Genomic DNA, 14,298 nt, shown 5'->3' with positions numbered 1-14,298 from the left:
TTGTTAATCACACAAATCTCAAATCCTTTGTTGTACATTTGTGGATGAAGCATACCTGGCAGATATATTCTGATGTCCAACCAATGCAAATACCAAATAAGTCACTTTGCTATAGTATTACCATGATTACAGCAACAAATGCATCTCTCTCTCACTCGTTTTGACTCTAGTCTCTGTGAATACAGTTATAACATCTTCTTTAATGAATTCATAATTTCTATTTCTTGGATTTGCATGCCAATCTTTCTCATTTTATAGATATAAAAGTATTAAATCACCTATGGTATTAGACAGAACTTTGTAATGAAAAACAGTTGGCTGTTGTGTGGGTTGGTGTGTGTGGTGAAGGCAGTGTGAAATCAGACTTTCAATTCCTAGAGAGATCTCAATTTGAATTGTTTTATTGTTCTTTCTACTTTTAATTTTTTAAGGCTGATACCAATGGGTAGTCATAGAAAAGTATTAGTATGTTTTTAAAAGGACATTTGCCCTTAATATGTAAATTCTAATCATACAAAGAAGACCTTAATTTGTAAATATTTGAACAGTATAGACCAAGGCAAAGAGAATGGTTCCAGCAATACTTTGTCATCAACTCTTCTCAAGAGTCTAAAGAATTTTTCTAACTAATTCAAATGTTCATTTTTAGTGAATATTTATTAACTGAAAGCTAACTATAGCATAAAAAGAATTTTATATAAAGTTTATCCAATAAAACACAGTATCATTTGATCACATTTTCAATATTTCATTTTCCCTATTAACAGCCCAAAATATGGCACTCATTTTTTTGAAACAATGTCACTATTTGGCACAGAAGTCTATTTACACGAGAGTGCATTTCATTTTCCATTTATTCCAGTAATTTGAGAACAACTATTTGCAACTAAATCTAACAGTATTTGTACAAGTACTTTCAAGCTAAAATACTGCTAAAAAATTACAACACACATGCAGTTTAATATGTTTACATGGTCACATATATTTATTATAAAACCTGTGACTCTAAGCACTTTATAGGATGTGAATACAGGAGTCACTCTACCATCTAATGAATCATGGCCACGTCTGACAGAGAAGATGCTGCGGAGCAGAAAAGTCCTGTGGTCAATGGAATTGAAATGGGTTGGCTACTCGGACTGTTCAGGAATGCTACTGCGCCCTCAGAGAATCGCTTCATAGCTCCAGTCACACAAAACTGCAGCGGATTTTCAAGTATAAGCCCTTAGCAACCAAGAAACTGGTAGCACAAGCAGCACTGGAAAAACACACTCTTATTATGCAGGTGGGCTGTGTTTTAAGCAAAGTCGATATTGAAACTCCAAACATACAAAAAAGATAAATTAGACAGATTATTTGTATTATAAAATGGTTTTCTGCCTTATAAAAAGATTGATTCACAAGTTTCCTCTAAATGGCAGCTCTCCTAATGCTTTTAAAATACAATTTAACTTATAAAACTTTAATTTATATGTGACTTTTTGCACAACCATTGTGGGAAGCAAAGTACACCTATATACAGTACTTAATTTTCTCTCAGGATTTAGGTGTCTTATTGTCTTTGTAAAAGACACTTAAGCCAAGATGTTATATTTTAAGCCACTGCAATAGAAAGTCAATACTGCCTTTAAAACATGGATATTCCAAAATTATAAGTATGTTTGTGATTTTTTGTATTTACAATTTGGGGATTCATCTTTATAATGTACATCTTTAGATAGCAGAAGTATATAGCTATTTTCAGGCCATAATATTGGGCCCTGTTCTGCAGAAATTTGTTTTTATTTTTGTGGGTGTTCTCCCTGTTTAACTGTGTAACTCTAAAATGATGTTAATGGTGGTTACACAGTAGCTAGCACATGATGTGTCAGTGTTATACTTCATTGCACAAAATCATCTTCAAAAACTCAACTTCCTGCATTTCACTGCTGTCCCCACTGTTTTTTCAGGTGATGGTCATTCAGATAAGGTTCTCCTTTTTTTAGTACTAAGCTCTCTGCAGGGTGTGGGGGTGAGCGGGTGGACAGAGATCCTGACTACTGTATCTCTTCACCCTCTTAGCACACAGCACAAAGCCTGGCCCCTAGGAAGCAAGCACTCAATTACTTAGTGAATGAATGAAGAAATGACTGGATTAGGAGAATTGTCTAGAAGACTTCCTTCAGTCTAGCTTCCAATCCAGTTATGTTTCTGAAATGTGTACAGCCAAAATGAATTTCCAGAGTCTGAGAAATCACAGAATGTCCCTCTTTTTCATTAGACCCTTTTTGTAAAATCCATAGAATATAGAGCCCTTGATGAAATGAAAATATTTAGAAAAATTAAATCACCTTAGAGGCCAGAGGATAAAGCAGAGGAAACTGAAGGGTCATTTCCTTACTCACCAACTGCTGGAGGGAAGTAACAAGGCACACAGGTTGACCAAAGTCCAGAAGCGAATTAGACTTTTGGCAATTGTGTCCAGACTGAGAAGTGGTGCTTTTGAGAGTTTTGATACAAACTTAGACACAGGTATATTCAGAAACAGCAGAAGGAACTAATTAAGAGCTAGAATCAGAGGGAATTACCATTTGCCAGATATACAGATCTGTTTCAGGCAGGGCCAGGGGAGATCACATTCTGCTGGCTGGAACCATTTCACTGTGCTTGTGCTCATACCCATTACAAGCTGCATGTGAAATAAAAGTGAAATAGCAAAATCCAGCTGTAGGAGATAAAAATAAAAATCCTAAAATAAAATATGTTTTAAAGCACTTGAATGGATAAAGCAAAACAATACAATCAGTGGGGATGCTAATAAGTTAAAAAACATAAAGTGTTTGTGATTGCATTAAAAAAATAAAGCTTCACAGTATATGGTGTTTTATGCCTTTAAATGAAATAGTCTGGACCACATTCAAACAATTTCATCTTAAAACCTAAAACAAAATAAAGTACACATCTAAGAAGCATGAGAATTTAAAATTAAACCATAGTTATTAAGCAAAAGAGTTTATGAATCTGAGTTCTTCCAGGAGGCCGCTCTAAAATCATGTAACTAAATGAATAGTAAGCAATCTCTGCTTAAAATGAATGAATTAGTTTTTCTATAGAGACTAGTATTTTACAGGAATGACTTTATTTTCAGGAGAATACGAACATTGAAGTGGAATCACCATATCAGTGGTTCTAGGCATACAGTTTAAACCAAAAAACTCTCTTAATAGAAGATGGATATTAATTTGCCTTCATAATCATTCCCTCAAATACCTACCTCAGTGTTCTGTATTTATCATTGCACCAAATGAGAGCAGACCTGACAGTCCTTTTGTAATTCTTACATATATAAGAGGAGATGGTTTCCGGGAGCTATCTCCAAGTTCAACTGGCATATCACTCTTGCTGCTCTTCTATGAAATGTAAAATCTCTGGACATTAACCTTCCTGTAGATCATTTCAGCCCACCATTTTAAACGTCAATCTAATGGATTTAAATAAGAATTATGATCTCTAATCAAAGAATGAACACGTAAGCTTGTCACTGTAGATGTTCAGAGATTTTAGGGTATTAAAGGCATTTACTTTCCTGAATGCCCTTTACATTTATATATACACAATTACCTTCTATTGTTAAAAAAAACGATTTTGCACCAGTAGCTATTAATCCAAATAATTTGGATTTAAGTAATTTCTAATTGAAAGCCTATCACATGAATTGTTTATAGTGACAGACAATAAACTATTAGTCATTTTAAAGCTTTAAAAGTAAGTCATCAGGATCCACTTCAATCTCCACATGATAATAAAGGATTATTATGTGCAGTAACCTATTTATGAAAAGGAAACAGTGTGCTTCTTTCAGATGCCATCAATTGCTTTAATAAGGAACTGAAAAGCTGGACTACTTTATATGCAGATCACCACCCCAGTTGCATAAGGATTTACAATAGACAAAACAAAACTATTTTTTGTTGTAAAGAAGGGCTGTTTGTTTAAATCACACAATAATATTTGCATCTAAAAATTATTTACAGGCTAATAAGGCTTCATAAATGTTATGTAGACTTGGTTAATTCAAATCATTTTAATTCTAACACCAAAACGAAAAGCTTGGTCAAGCCAAGGAAAAATTCAAGCAACACTTGCCTGAAGAAGGCAGGGGAAGAAAAGATGGCTACTTTCTCCATTTAGGCATTTATTAATTGCGTTGGAGACACACAGGGTACATCATTTGATAGCTCCCTGTTAACGCTTCCATAAACTCAAGAGGAAAACACTGCTTTCTCTGAAAATGGGAAAATTGAGATGGATTCTGAGTCTAACCTTTAATCCTAAAAGAAATAGCAAGTAACGTATAGATTTGTCTCTGTTGCCTTGAATTTGCAGAGAACTTACTTGGGACGTTTAAATCTCACCTTTGAAGTCTTCCTTCAAGGCATTTAATGGCTCGTATGTCTTTATTAAATGAGGTGTGTGGCGGCCTCTACTGGTGTGTGTTTATAGAAAATGTTTCAATAGGCAGAAAAAATATTAATTTCAATTAAAAAGTTAGAAATACAGACTCTTTCATTTAAATATAAAAATATCTAATTTAATGCAGGAAAAATATATTACAAGTTGTGTAATGTACTCTTTAATTAGGAAAATAATCTAAAACACTGACCACGTTAGTGTAAAATAATGATTTACGGAAGGGCATTAATTGTTCAATTCACTCTGATATTGGGTTAAATATATTTTATTAATGAATTACTAATCCCAACTGAGGTGGTTTATTACCTCTAGTCCACTGTTAAATCCCCTTAGTTGACTTAAATAAAATCATTTAGAACAAACCCAAAGGAAAGGAAACATTTTACAGTTAAATCTATAAAGTCCTAGAACTAGAATCATTTGATGACAAGCTGGTTTCTATAACTCAAGCAAACTGTACGTTGACTTAATATAGCTGACATTTCAATCTATTTTACAGTGTTTTTAATTTCAAAAATACAACACATTAAAATATGTTCAATTTATCAAAGCTAAAAGCAACATTTAAGTAATGTACTTAAAGTGCAAAGGCACTTTAACATGAAGAAGTGATGCCCAGTGGCTATGCTTGGTAACTGAAGTTCGAAATACCATATATCGCTATTTACAAAAGAATTTATAGTCTCAAAAGATCTTTGGAGATCTTCTACAAAATACACTAAATATCCATTTTCATTTTAAAAGTTTGCTTACTGTTTCTTCATTCACTATAATCTCCTCTTCCCATTCCCACACTGGAAAAATAAAAGAAGAAAAAGGAAACACAACCATAAAGTATATGAAAAAATGCACTGTAGAAACATTCATGTTCAATGATGATTCCTAAGGAGAGAAGTGGGGGGAAGGTGGGGGAGGGAGGAGAGCAAGAGAGAAATAATTTAAAGGAAAACTTGAAAAAGCAGTATCATTGCTTCACCCCATCCCCCAAACATCTTCAAAGTCCCCCACTGAGGCTGAGAAAGGGAGAACAGACACACACAAAAGCAAACGCCCAGCCTCCAAGAGTTTGGAGCAGCATCCTTTGATGCCAGAGGGTTGTCAATGATTTCCTTTCACAGCTGACTGATTGCAGTTTGTTTTTCCAGAACTTCGAGGTAGTCTGGTTCTGATTGCGGCTTAGCTTGCAGTAAAGGGTGGTCTGCTTTGGACTGCCCCACAAAGCATTTCCTAGGAGTTCCATATAAAACGGTTTTATTGATTCTGTCTTGGTTTTGGCGTCGAGATTCATAGGAAGGGGTGAACTGCCTTTTAGGTAAGGTACAAAAGTTATAGTGGACAAGTCCCGCACTGGGCAGCTCCTTGACCCGCTCAGCGATATTCTGATACAGCAGCTCGGGCTCTCTCGGGGCCTGCTTTTCCAGAAGCTCTGTGGCACTGATAGTGTAAGCAAGTGTGGCTGGCTCTTCTTTCTTCTCCTCCAGGTTGCTGTAACTGAATTCTTGCAGGTTTCGGTAATAGGCCACCGGGTCTCCTTCCTTCTGCATGTAGATGGGGTTTTGGCACATCTGGCCCACAGGTGGAGGGATGTAGTTATAGACGTGGCCGTCTGCTTTATCCTGGGTCTCAGTGTTGTAAGAGCCGTACTGTAACTGGAAGGAACTTACATCTAAGTTGTTAGCACTCCTGGGAACACTGGGTACCCGCTTCCGGCGTTTCAGGACAAAGACAAATAAGCCAGCGCCAAAACAGACAGATAAGATAAAGACAACCAGCAATCCTAAAATCAAGACGGAAAGTGGAACTTCAGTGTGCAGTTCAGGGTAGGAACTGGGAGACACACTGAGCGAGCGAGGTGTGTCTGTGTTGTGATTCATTGACAAAACGGTTCCGTCTGACAAGTTCGGACCATCTGGACAGATTGCCTCCCTCCCCAGAAACTTCAGGATCTCCCCGGCGTGTTTCGCGGGAGATTCACAGGTCACCTCGTTGATGATGACAGGGGAATTGGCATGCTCTGTCCAATCCTTCAGTCCCATGATGTCACAGGTGCAGTCCCAGGGGTTCTCTTGGAGATCAATCTGGATAAAAGCCGGAAGCTGATCTAGAACTCCTTTCACTGGCAGGTGAGAAAAATGGTTGTTTCTCAGATTCAGCCTGGTGAGGGCCGTGCCCCCAAATATGTTATCAGGCAGGGACCGTAGCAGGTTGTTATTCAGAAACAGCAGCTGTAGGTTAATCAAAGCATCAAAGGTCAGCGGCTTAATTTCCTTAATGACATTATACTCTAAATAGAGATACTGCAAGCTCTGCAGCCCATCAAACATAGCCGGAAACAGCACTTCAAGGTAATTGCCATTTAGATAAAGTCTGCGTAAACTGGTCAGGTTTGTGAAGGCACCTTCCTGAATGACTGCAATCCTATTGTTGCCTAGATGCAGCAAATCCAAAGAACTGTATTCTAAGAGGTCGTTCTTATAGACCATTTGAAGATAGTTCCCTGTCAGGTAGAGTTTCTTTGGACTGGTGGGTTTGGGCTGCAGGTCGGAGATGTTGGTGAACTTCCGTTCTTGGCAGTTGACGTTCAGCCCGTTGTCGGAGCTCTGAGAGGTGCAGACACAGCTGCTGGGGCAGGTGAGGGGCACTGGGGACTTGGTCTGGTACACCATGATGGGGCCAAAGCTCTGCCTGTCCTTCGACACTGTGACCCGGGGGGTGGGACGGTTTCTCATTTTGGGTGGCCGGCTGGCTTTTGGAGCCCGGGTCGGGTTGAGAGCAGGATTCAGGGTAGGTGACAGCCTCGGGATGTGTGTGTCGGCGTGGCCACCCCTCTGAGCCGAGTCGCCAGTACTTTTTCTGGGGCAGAGATCTTGCCTGGTCAGCTGGGTGACATCTTTACCGTGCAAGCGGAAAGGGGTTTCACAGACAATCTCCCCCACGAAAACGGTGATGGTGTCCAGCCAGGCCTTGAGTGGAAGTAAGTCGCATGTGCAGTTCCAGGGGTTCTCCTCCAGCTGGATCTCCATGATGCCCCCGATGTGCTCGAGGACCCCCGCGAAAGGCATCAGTTTCAGCCGGTTCCCTCGCAGGTCTAGGTGGGTCAGCAGGACGAAGCGGAACACATTGCTGGGCAGCGACAGAAGGAGGTTGTCATTCAGGATGAGCACTTTGAGCTTGTTCAGCTTGCTGAAGGCCCCCGCCTCGATGGCGCTGATGTAATTGTAGTCGGCCTGCAGATACTCCAGGCTCTCTAGGCCCAGGAAGGTGTCCTCCCTCAGCACCTCGAGCTTGTTGTTGTTGAGGTGCAGCCTCTTCAGGGTCTTCAGCCCACTGAACGCCCCTGTACGGATCTCCTGCAGCCCGTTGTTGCCCAGGTGGAGAGTCACAGCGTTGGAGTAGTTGACGAACTCGTTGGGGTACAGTCTGGTCAGGAGGTTGCCATTGAGGAAGAGCTGATAGATTCGGTACTGGGGGGGCTGGAGCAGGCTGACCGTTGTAAATCCTTTGTTTTCGCAGTTAATATTCAGGACGTTCTCCTTCTCTTCGCACAGGCAGCGGATCTTGCAAATGTCTTTGGCAGTTTTGCGACTCTCCGTCTCTAAGATCCCGGCCACGGTTAACACGCTGAGGAACCAGACGCCGCTCAGCATCTTTAGGCGCCGTCGGGGTCAGCTCAGGTACCTACAGGCAAACCTTGGGCGGGGGGCGAGAGAGAGCGGGAGGCGGGGGAGAAAGAAACACGGAGGCCCGATTAAAATGGCAAAGCGAGGGGGCGGCGTGGGAGGGAGGAAGACGGCGGGAAGTGGGCAGCGAGGCAGAATGAAATCATTGCGTTTTTTTTTCCCCAGCGGTTTCTGCTCTCCTCCCCTCCCCTCCCCACCCCCGGCCCACCAACCCACCGACCCACCCACGCGTCCCGGCACCCACATGCTTGCACCTGATTTCCCTGCGGGTCGCAGCCAGCCACGGAGTCATTAGTAACCGAGTTGTCCTACTAAATCCAGCCCATCGCCTCCTCCTCCGCCCCTGGGGGATATCTTGAAGCTATCTCGGGCGGCTTGACCGTCCTGGGCTCGCAGCAGAAATTGCTCTACTTTTTTTTTGTTGTTGTTTTGTTTTTTTTAAACTGCGCAAAAAGGGGGTGGGAAAATCAGGGGACTGGCGGCGAGGGGAGGAGAGAGGGTGGACGAGCAAAGACAGCGCGGGGTGCTGGGGCGGGGGTCGGTTACTCACGCATCAGGAGAAGACGGGACCCCTCTCCTCTGCAGTCCGCCGGTAGTTTAGCATCTTCAGAAAGAGAGGAAGAGCAAGGTAAAAGGGGACGCCGGTGCTTCCGGAGGGATGCTGTTTTCTGCCGGTTGATTTAATTTTGCTGGGGGGTGGGGAGGTGGGGGTGCGCACGAATTCGAAATATGGCAGGCGACAGGAGAGGCCGAGGACGCTCCGAGCGGCGGGCAGCTGAGTCCCCGGGGATCCCGGGGGGTGCGACTGCGCACGGAGCTGGCGAAGCCGGCCGGCCCGGTCGGCTGGCGGCGGCGACGGCCGAGCCTGGGCGCTCACTTCCAGTCCCGCGGCAGTGGCAGCAGTGCGCCTGGCAGTTTGAATTTGAGAGGCTTTGCGGGTTACCCGGGACAGGGCTGGGGTGACGTCACGGGGGAGGGGGCAGGCCGGGGAGCGAGGGCGCGCGGCGGGGGAGGGAGGGGCAGACGCTTCCCTTCCCAGCGAGTGGCTTCGCCAAGCTCGAATCCCGGCTGCGTCAGTTGCTTCTGAACTCCTCCACCTCCAGCCCGGCGGGCGGCGGGTGGCTGGCGGAGCTCCTGGAGAGGGGGTTCTCCAGGAGCGGCCCCACTATGGGGTTGGCACCGCCGGGACGCCTTGGGCCCTTCCGAGTGGTTTCTTCCACCTGCCCCTCCCTCCCGGCCCTTCCACTGGGACTTGGGGTTGGGGGGCGGGGATGTTGGTGTCTCATTCCAGATTCTGGAGCAGGGGTCCCATCTTCCGTGTGTGTGAAATCTTACGTGTGTGTGTGTGCCTCTTTGCTACAGGACTCTGTGTGTGTGTGTGTCAAATCTTCCGAGTGTGTCCCATCTTCCGTGTGTGTGTGTGTGTGTGTGTGTGTGTGTGCGCGCGCGCGCGCGTGTGTGCGCGCGCCCGCGCTCGCGCGCCTCTTTGCTACAGAACTGAGGCCGCCTGCCAGCCTCCTAGCTGAGATGCTCTTGGTGCGGAGAGCGGCCTGTGTGTGCACCAGTGAGCCTGTGTGGGAGGACGAGGAGTTCTCCCGGGGGTTCTATGCTTTGCATTCAGAGCTTTGTTTCAGTGCGCAGAAAATTACTTTCTGGGTGGTGACTGGCCAGATATTTGCCTGGATTCTGACAGCCAGCCCAACAACGTTAGCCTATAGACTGGGATAAACAACAAAACCCTTCTCCCCGAGGTTTATACTTAGCCAAATAATGAGGTTTAAACGTGTACTCTTAGCCTGAAGGAAGAAGAAGAGGGGTGGGTGTCAGACAGGCACGGCCAGGCTGCGCCTTAGCTGGGAGTCCAGTCCACAAGGGTGCAGAGCCCTCCAGGCTGCAGGAGCCAGGGACCCAGGGGGACAGAAGCCGCCGATGCAGGAAGACTGGCTTCTGAGAAAGAAAAGGGATGACCTGAGTCCTGGCCTGAGACTCAGGAGACCAGGCCTCTGGTTCAGTTCTGTTGCCGGGTGTGTCGCTTTGTTTCTGGATCTTCCAGTTCCCACTGGCACAAGGGGGTGGACTATTCGGCCCCTCCCAGGTCTGATAATCAATTGCATTCGGATAACCTTTCCTCAGGATTATTATTGGCAAGGTGTTGGCTTTTTGCCTTCAGTATCTCTGTTTTCCCCTAATTATCTTAAGGTCCCCTTTTAAGGCAACTTTTAAGTTGCGCAGTTGGAGTCCATTTGCAAAATGGGAATGTCTGCCCATGGCCCAGAAGGGCCAGGGACTGCCTCTGGTGGGAATGGGGGAGATGAGGCAGCAAAAGTAATGGATGGAAGAGAATGGGAAGAGTTGACCGAGCTATGTGCCAGTCCAGCCAGACACTTCAGCTGATTCTTCCCTGCCTGCTGGGCCCTGCCTGCCACAGTCCACACAGGGTCCCATGGCTGGGCGAAGGGTGGCAGAGAGGTTCTGGCAGAGGTCATCAGCCTTCAGAGAACAGCAAGCCCCCTGCCTCTCCCCTCCTCCTTTCCTGTGAAGCTGATGTCCTAGAATTGTCCCACCCAGACAAGTTTTTCCCTCCCCAAGAAGGGCTTGCTAGTTTATAAACAGCTTTCAAGCAACCTGTGGCTTTGGCCAGTCTCCTCCACAATTGGTCACAGGCCTTCGCCTTTCCCCTCCTTTTTGGGAAAAGCCCATCCCCATCCAGTAATTCTGGCTTCACCTTGGGCAACACTGTTTCCTTCTGGGCCCTCAAATTTCCCTTTTCTCTGCTAAAGGGCAACAGTAGAGGAACTGCCCCAGAGGGGGAGGGCATAGCCTCCCACCCACCCTGGCAACTACATCATTGCCAGTGGAATGGTGCAGTGCCAGCACGATTAAACTGCCTTCCAGAGCAGAGGGGCATTTGTTTCTACATATTTCCAAATGTTAAATATATAGAGTTCCTAGAGAGAGATGGTTTATTCAGTCATTCATATAACAAACATTTATTAATTAGGTTAATATTTCACTGAAGTGGAAGCCAACATGAGAGCTGGACAATACCTTTGCAATCAGATTCATTTTCTAGATGAGGACATTTCCTCAACCAGGGGAAGTGCTGACTTGCTAAAGTTCAAGAATCTATAAAATTAGAAACAGAACCCAGGGATTCTGAGTCCCAGGCCAGCAGTTCTCCAAAAAACTCACTCCTGCTTACCGTGAATTGGTGGTGGTGGTGATTTACTGAAATGTGTTCTTAAAAACAAAAATTTTGAAAGTGAAATACCAAATATGAGTTTTAGTTTCCAAAGATCGTAATTTCCTGCAGGAGACGGATGACTCTGTCAATACAGTTTTAGGACAGCATCTACCAGGAATTAGGGCGGGGGTTCGTCAATGGATGACGGAGGCGGTTGAAGTCCTCGACATCACGGGGCGAGGGAGACGACGCGGTAGGCTGCCTGGGGGAGCGGCACTGGGGACCCCGCGGGGGCCGCAGCGGTCCCCTCCCGTGGTTGGCTTCAGACGCGGGTCGGTGGACCCTCCCACCACTGCCGCATCTCCCGCCGGGCCCCGGGCTGCTGCAGCAGCTTCCCCCAAACACAGTGACGGGGAACAAATCAGCCTCCACGCCGGAAAGCACTTTAAGGAAGTTTCCTTCAGCCCCGCGAGTCGGGAAGCGCCGCCGCGGCTCCCCGCCGGGGACAGCGGCTCCCGGGGCGGCGGAAAGGGGCCAAGTGAACGCGGAGCACGCGGGAGGCAGAGGCGGACGCTAAAATCGGGCAAACGCTCCCTGTCCCCGCGGGGGCGATGGAGGGAGAAACTGGGACTCCGCCGCCTCGGTCTCCCTCCCATCTTCCCAAGTGAAGCGGGGCTCGGGTCTTCGGGGCCGCCGGCGGCAAGTGCGAGCGTGCGCGCAGCCCTCCTCCTCTCCGGCCGCCAGGGGCTTCACGGAGCCCGGCCGGCCAGGGGAGGGGGCTTCCGCCGCCCGCCAGCCAGCAGCCTTCGGCCCCCGCTCCGCCTCCCGCGGCCCAGCCTTTCTCGAGAGCTCTTCTCGGGACCCAGGAATCCGGCGAGTCCCCCGAGGCCGGGCCCCGGGCCCGACCGCTCACGCAGCCCTCTCCTGCTCTCGCGTCTCCATCGCCGCGACGGCCGCTCGCGCCGCGCCGCCCCCTTCCCGGGCCCTGGTCGCTGCGTCCTCCGCCCGAGCGGTGGCCGCGCGACGCCCGGAGCCGGACCCCGCCCGCCCGAGCGGACGGACGGTCTCGGGGCCGGGCAGCCGGAGCGGGAACGGCCGGCCACCCGCGCGCGGTCCTCGGCGGATCGCGCCGTCTTTCCCCGCCCGTTCCCTCTGCCGGGGGAGCCGGCTGGCCGGCCGCGTCGCCGCGGCGTCCCCGAGTGCTCAGAACTTACCCGGCTAACGCGCCGCCCGGAGCTTCCCCCGGAGGCGCCCCCGGCATCCGCGTGCTAGGGAGGCGCGGGAGGAGGCGCGGGAGGCGGCGCGGCCTCAGCCCGGCGCGGCCCGGGAGCAAAGGCTCGGCGGCGAGCGCGGGCGGCGCCCCCAAGGGCAGGCAGATCCCCACTGGAGCCGCTCGCCGCCGGGCAGCGCTACCGGCAGGAAGGAGGGAGGGAACCGGGAGGGAGGCGGGGAGGAGGCGGGAGGGGGAGGAGGCAGGCGAGGTGGAGGGCGGGCCGGCGGACCCTCGCCCGCGCTTATCAATCACCCCGCAGATCAGGTGTCACTGCGCTGCACCCGGATGGCAATGGACCGGCCCACAAACGAGCCTGGCTCGGCTTCTCTGACCTGTGCCGCGGAGCGCAGCTCCCGCCTCCCGGCGGCCCCTCTCGCCTGGAAATCTGCCCAGCCCCTGCAGCTTTCACCGGGGGCTTCGGCGCGGACCCGGTCAAGTGACATCAGGATGGCACGGGGTCCGGACCGTAGGCGAGGGGACACTGAGACCTCAGGGTGGAAGTTATGGACAACTGAAAGCGGCCAGCTCTCCGAGCCGGCCCCGTCCAGGACGGCTGCCCCCTTAACTAGTGAGCGCCCGGGGCTCGCCGTTCGCGAGCAGATGTGTAAGGACCCCTGACGAAGCAGTCAACACGGCATTTCCATATAACGTGGAGCCGGGCGACACCAGCATCCGCCAGAGCCAGCCTTTCGCCACGGCCCAATCCCTGGTTCCGTTTGATTCTTTTCATTCTTCACGAGGTTGCCTGGATCGACTGGAGCGGACTTGGGGCCACCCGCCTTTCTGCTTTCTCCTTTCTTTCCTCTCTGATTAGTAGTCCAGGTGGTTGTGTTTTGATCACGGGAAGATGCTATAGGCGAGGGTCATGGTAGCTCCAGAGGGAAAAGCGCAAAAGCCCAGAGCGTCGCGATTCCTTCCACACCCGCTTTCCCTGGGTCTCCGGGAGAAAGTTGCAGTTGTATTCATTGAAGACGGGAGCAGGTAGTAGATGGCATTGGCACCGAGACTTTCTCCCCTCAGTCCTGGAGCAGAGCAGCCGTAAGGAGAGTCATCACTGTCCCCTATCCTTTTCATTCCCTCTCTACAGGGTCTGTAAAACCCCAGTTCTTCAGAAATTCGCTCACTTGGTGGCAGAGAAGGAGAGCTGAGGGGAGGAGACAGACGCAACATTAGAGCAAAAACTAGCTCTGGGCTAATTAATCTGCACTACAATTTGTCTGTTTCAAGGTTATTTCCTGCGCGTTTAAACCACTTTCTCCTGGCACAAACTTCCACTTCATTCTTGTCCTTACCCTGGGGAATCTTTTGTGCTTCTTTCTTCTCTTCTAGGCTTTCTTTTCTTAATGGTTTTCTAAGCAGACCACTCTGGGCCTCTTTAATAGAAAATTACTGATAATCTTATGCACGTAGGCAGACTTTATTTTAGTAATAGTCCAGAGAATTTTCTCTTATATATCTCTGAGGTTGTAAGGAGCATTACTGTTCCTTTTATTGACTTCAGTCCTGAGAAAGCCTTTTTGATATTCCCCTGCCATTCAGACAAGCACTTTCAGAATAATAGAGTTCTCACATATGCACATGGGCAGGCTATTTACAGTTACATAGTCAGAAACATTGCTTTTCTTTAATATCCTTATTTGTGTAAAACCTGTTCACTATGACTATAGCAGCAGCCTGAACTCATTATGTTATTACTGAGAACAGTTAAT

The 14,298-nt window shown here is 48.1% G+C and overlaps 1 protein-coding gene and 1 long non-coding RNA gene across 2 annotated transcripts; both read right to left on the bottom strand.

Annotated features, from left to right (window-relative positions):
- Nucleotides 1–3,632: 3,632 nt before the first annotated feature.
- Nucleotides 3,633–8,138, bottom strand: SLITRK2 (SLIT and NTRK like family member 2). The gene has a single exon (XM_055563345.1). The coding sequence runs from the start codon at nucleotides 8,097–8,099 to the stop codon at nucleotides 5,565–5,567; it is 2,535 nt and encodes an 844-aa protein (XP_055419320.1). The 5' UTR covers nucleotides 8,100–8,138; the 3' UTR covers nucleotides 3,633–5,564.
- A 253-nt stretch (nucleotides 8,139–8,391) lies between these two features.
- On the bottom strand, nucleotides 8,392–12,733 carry LOC129639871 (uncharacterized). The gene is made up of 3 exons (XR_008708641.1): nucleotides 12,531–12,733; nucleotides 8,683–8,736; nucleotides 8,392–8,575 (listed from the first exon to the last, which is right to left on the bottom strand). It is a non-coding gene; the product is annotated as an uncharacterized LOC129639871 (long non-coding RNA).
- Between the last annotated feature and the right edge of the window lie 1,565 nt (nucleotides 12,734–14,298).

This window comes from Bubalus kerabau, chromosome X (assembly GCF_029407905.1).
Source record: "Bubalus kerabau isolate K-KA32 ecotype Philippines breed swamp buffalo chromosome X, PCC_UOA_SB_1v2, whole genome shotgun sequence".
NCBI classification, from domain to species: domain Eukaryota; kingdom Metazoa; phylum Chordata; class Mammalia; order Artiodactyla; family Bovidae; genus Bubalus; species Bubalus kerabau.
The sequence above is the reverse complement of the archived record's forward strand: the minus strand, read 5'-3'. Positions and strand labels throughout refer to the sequence as shown.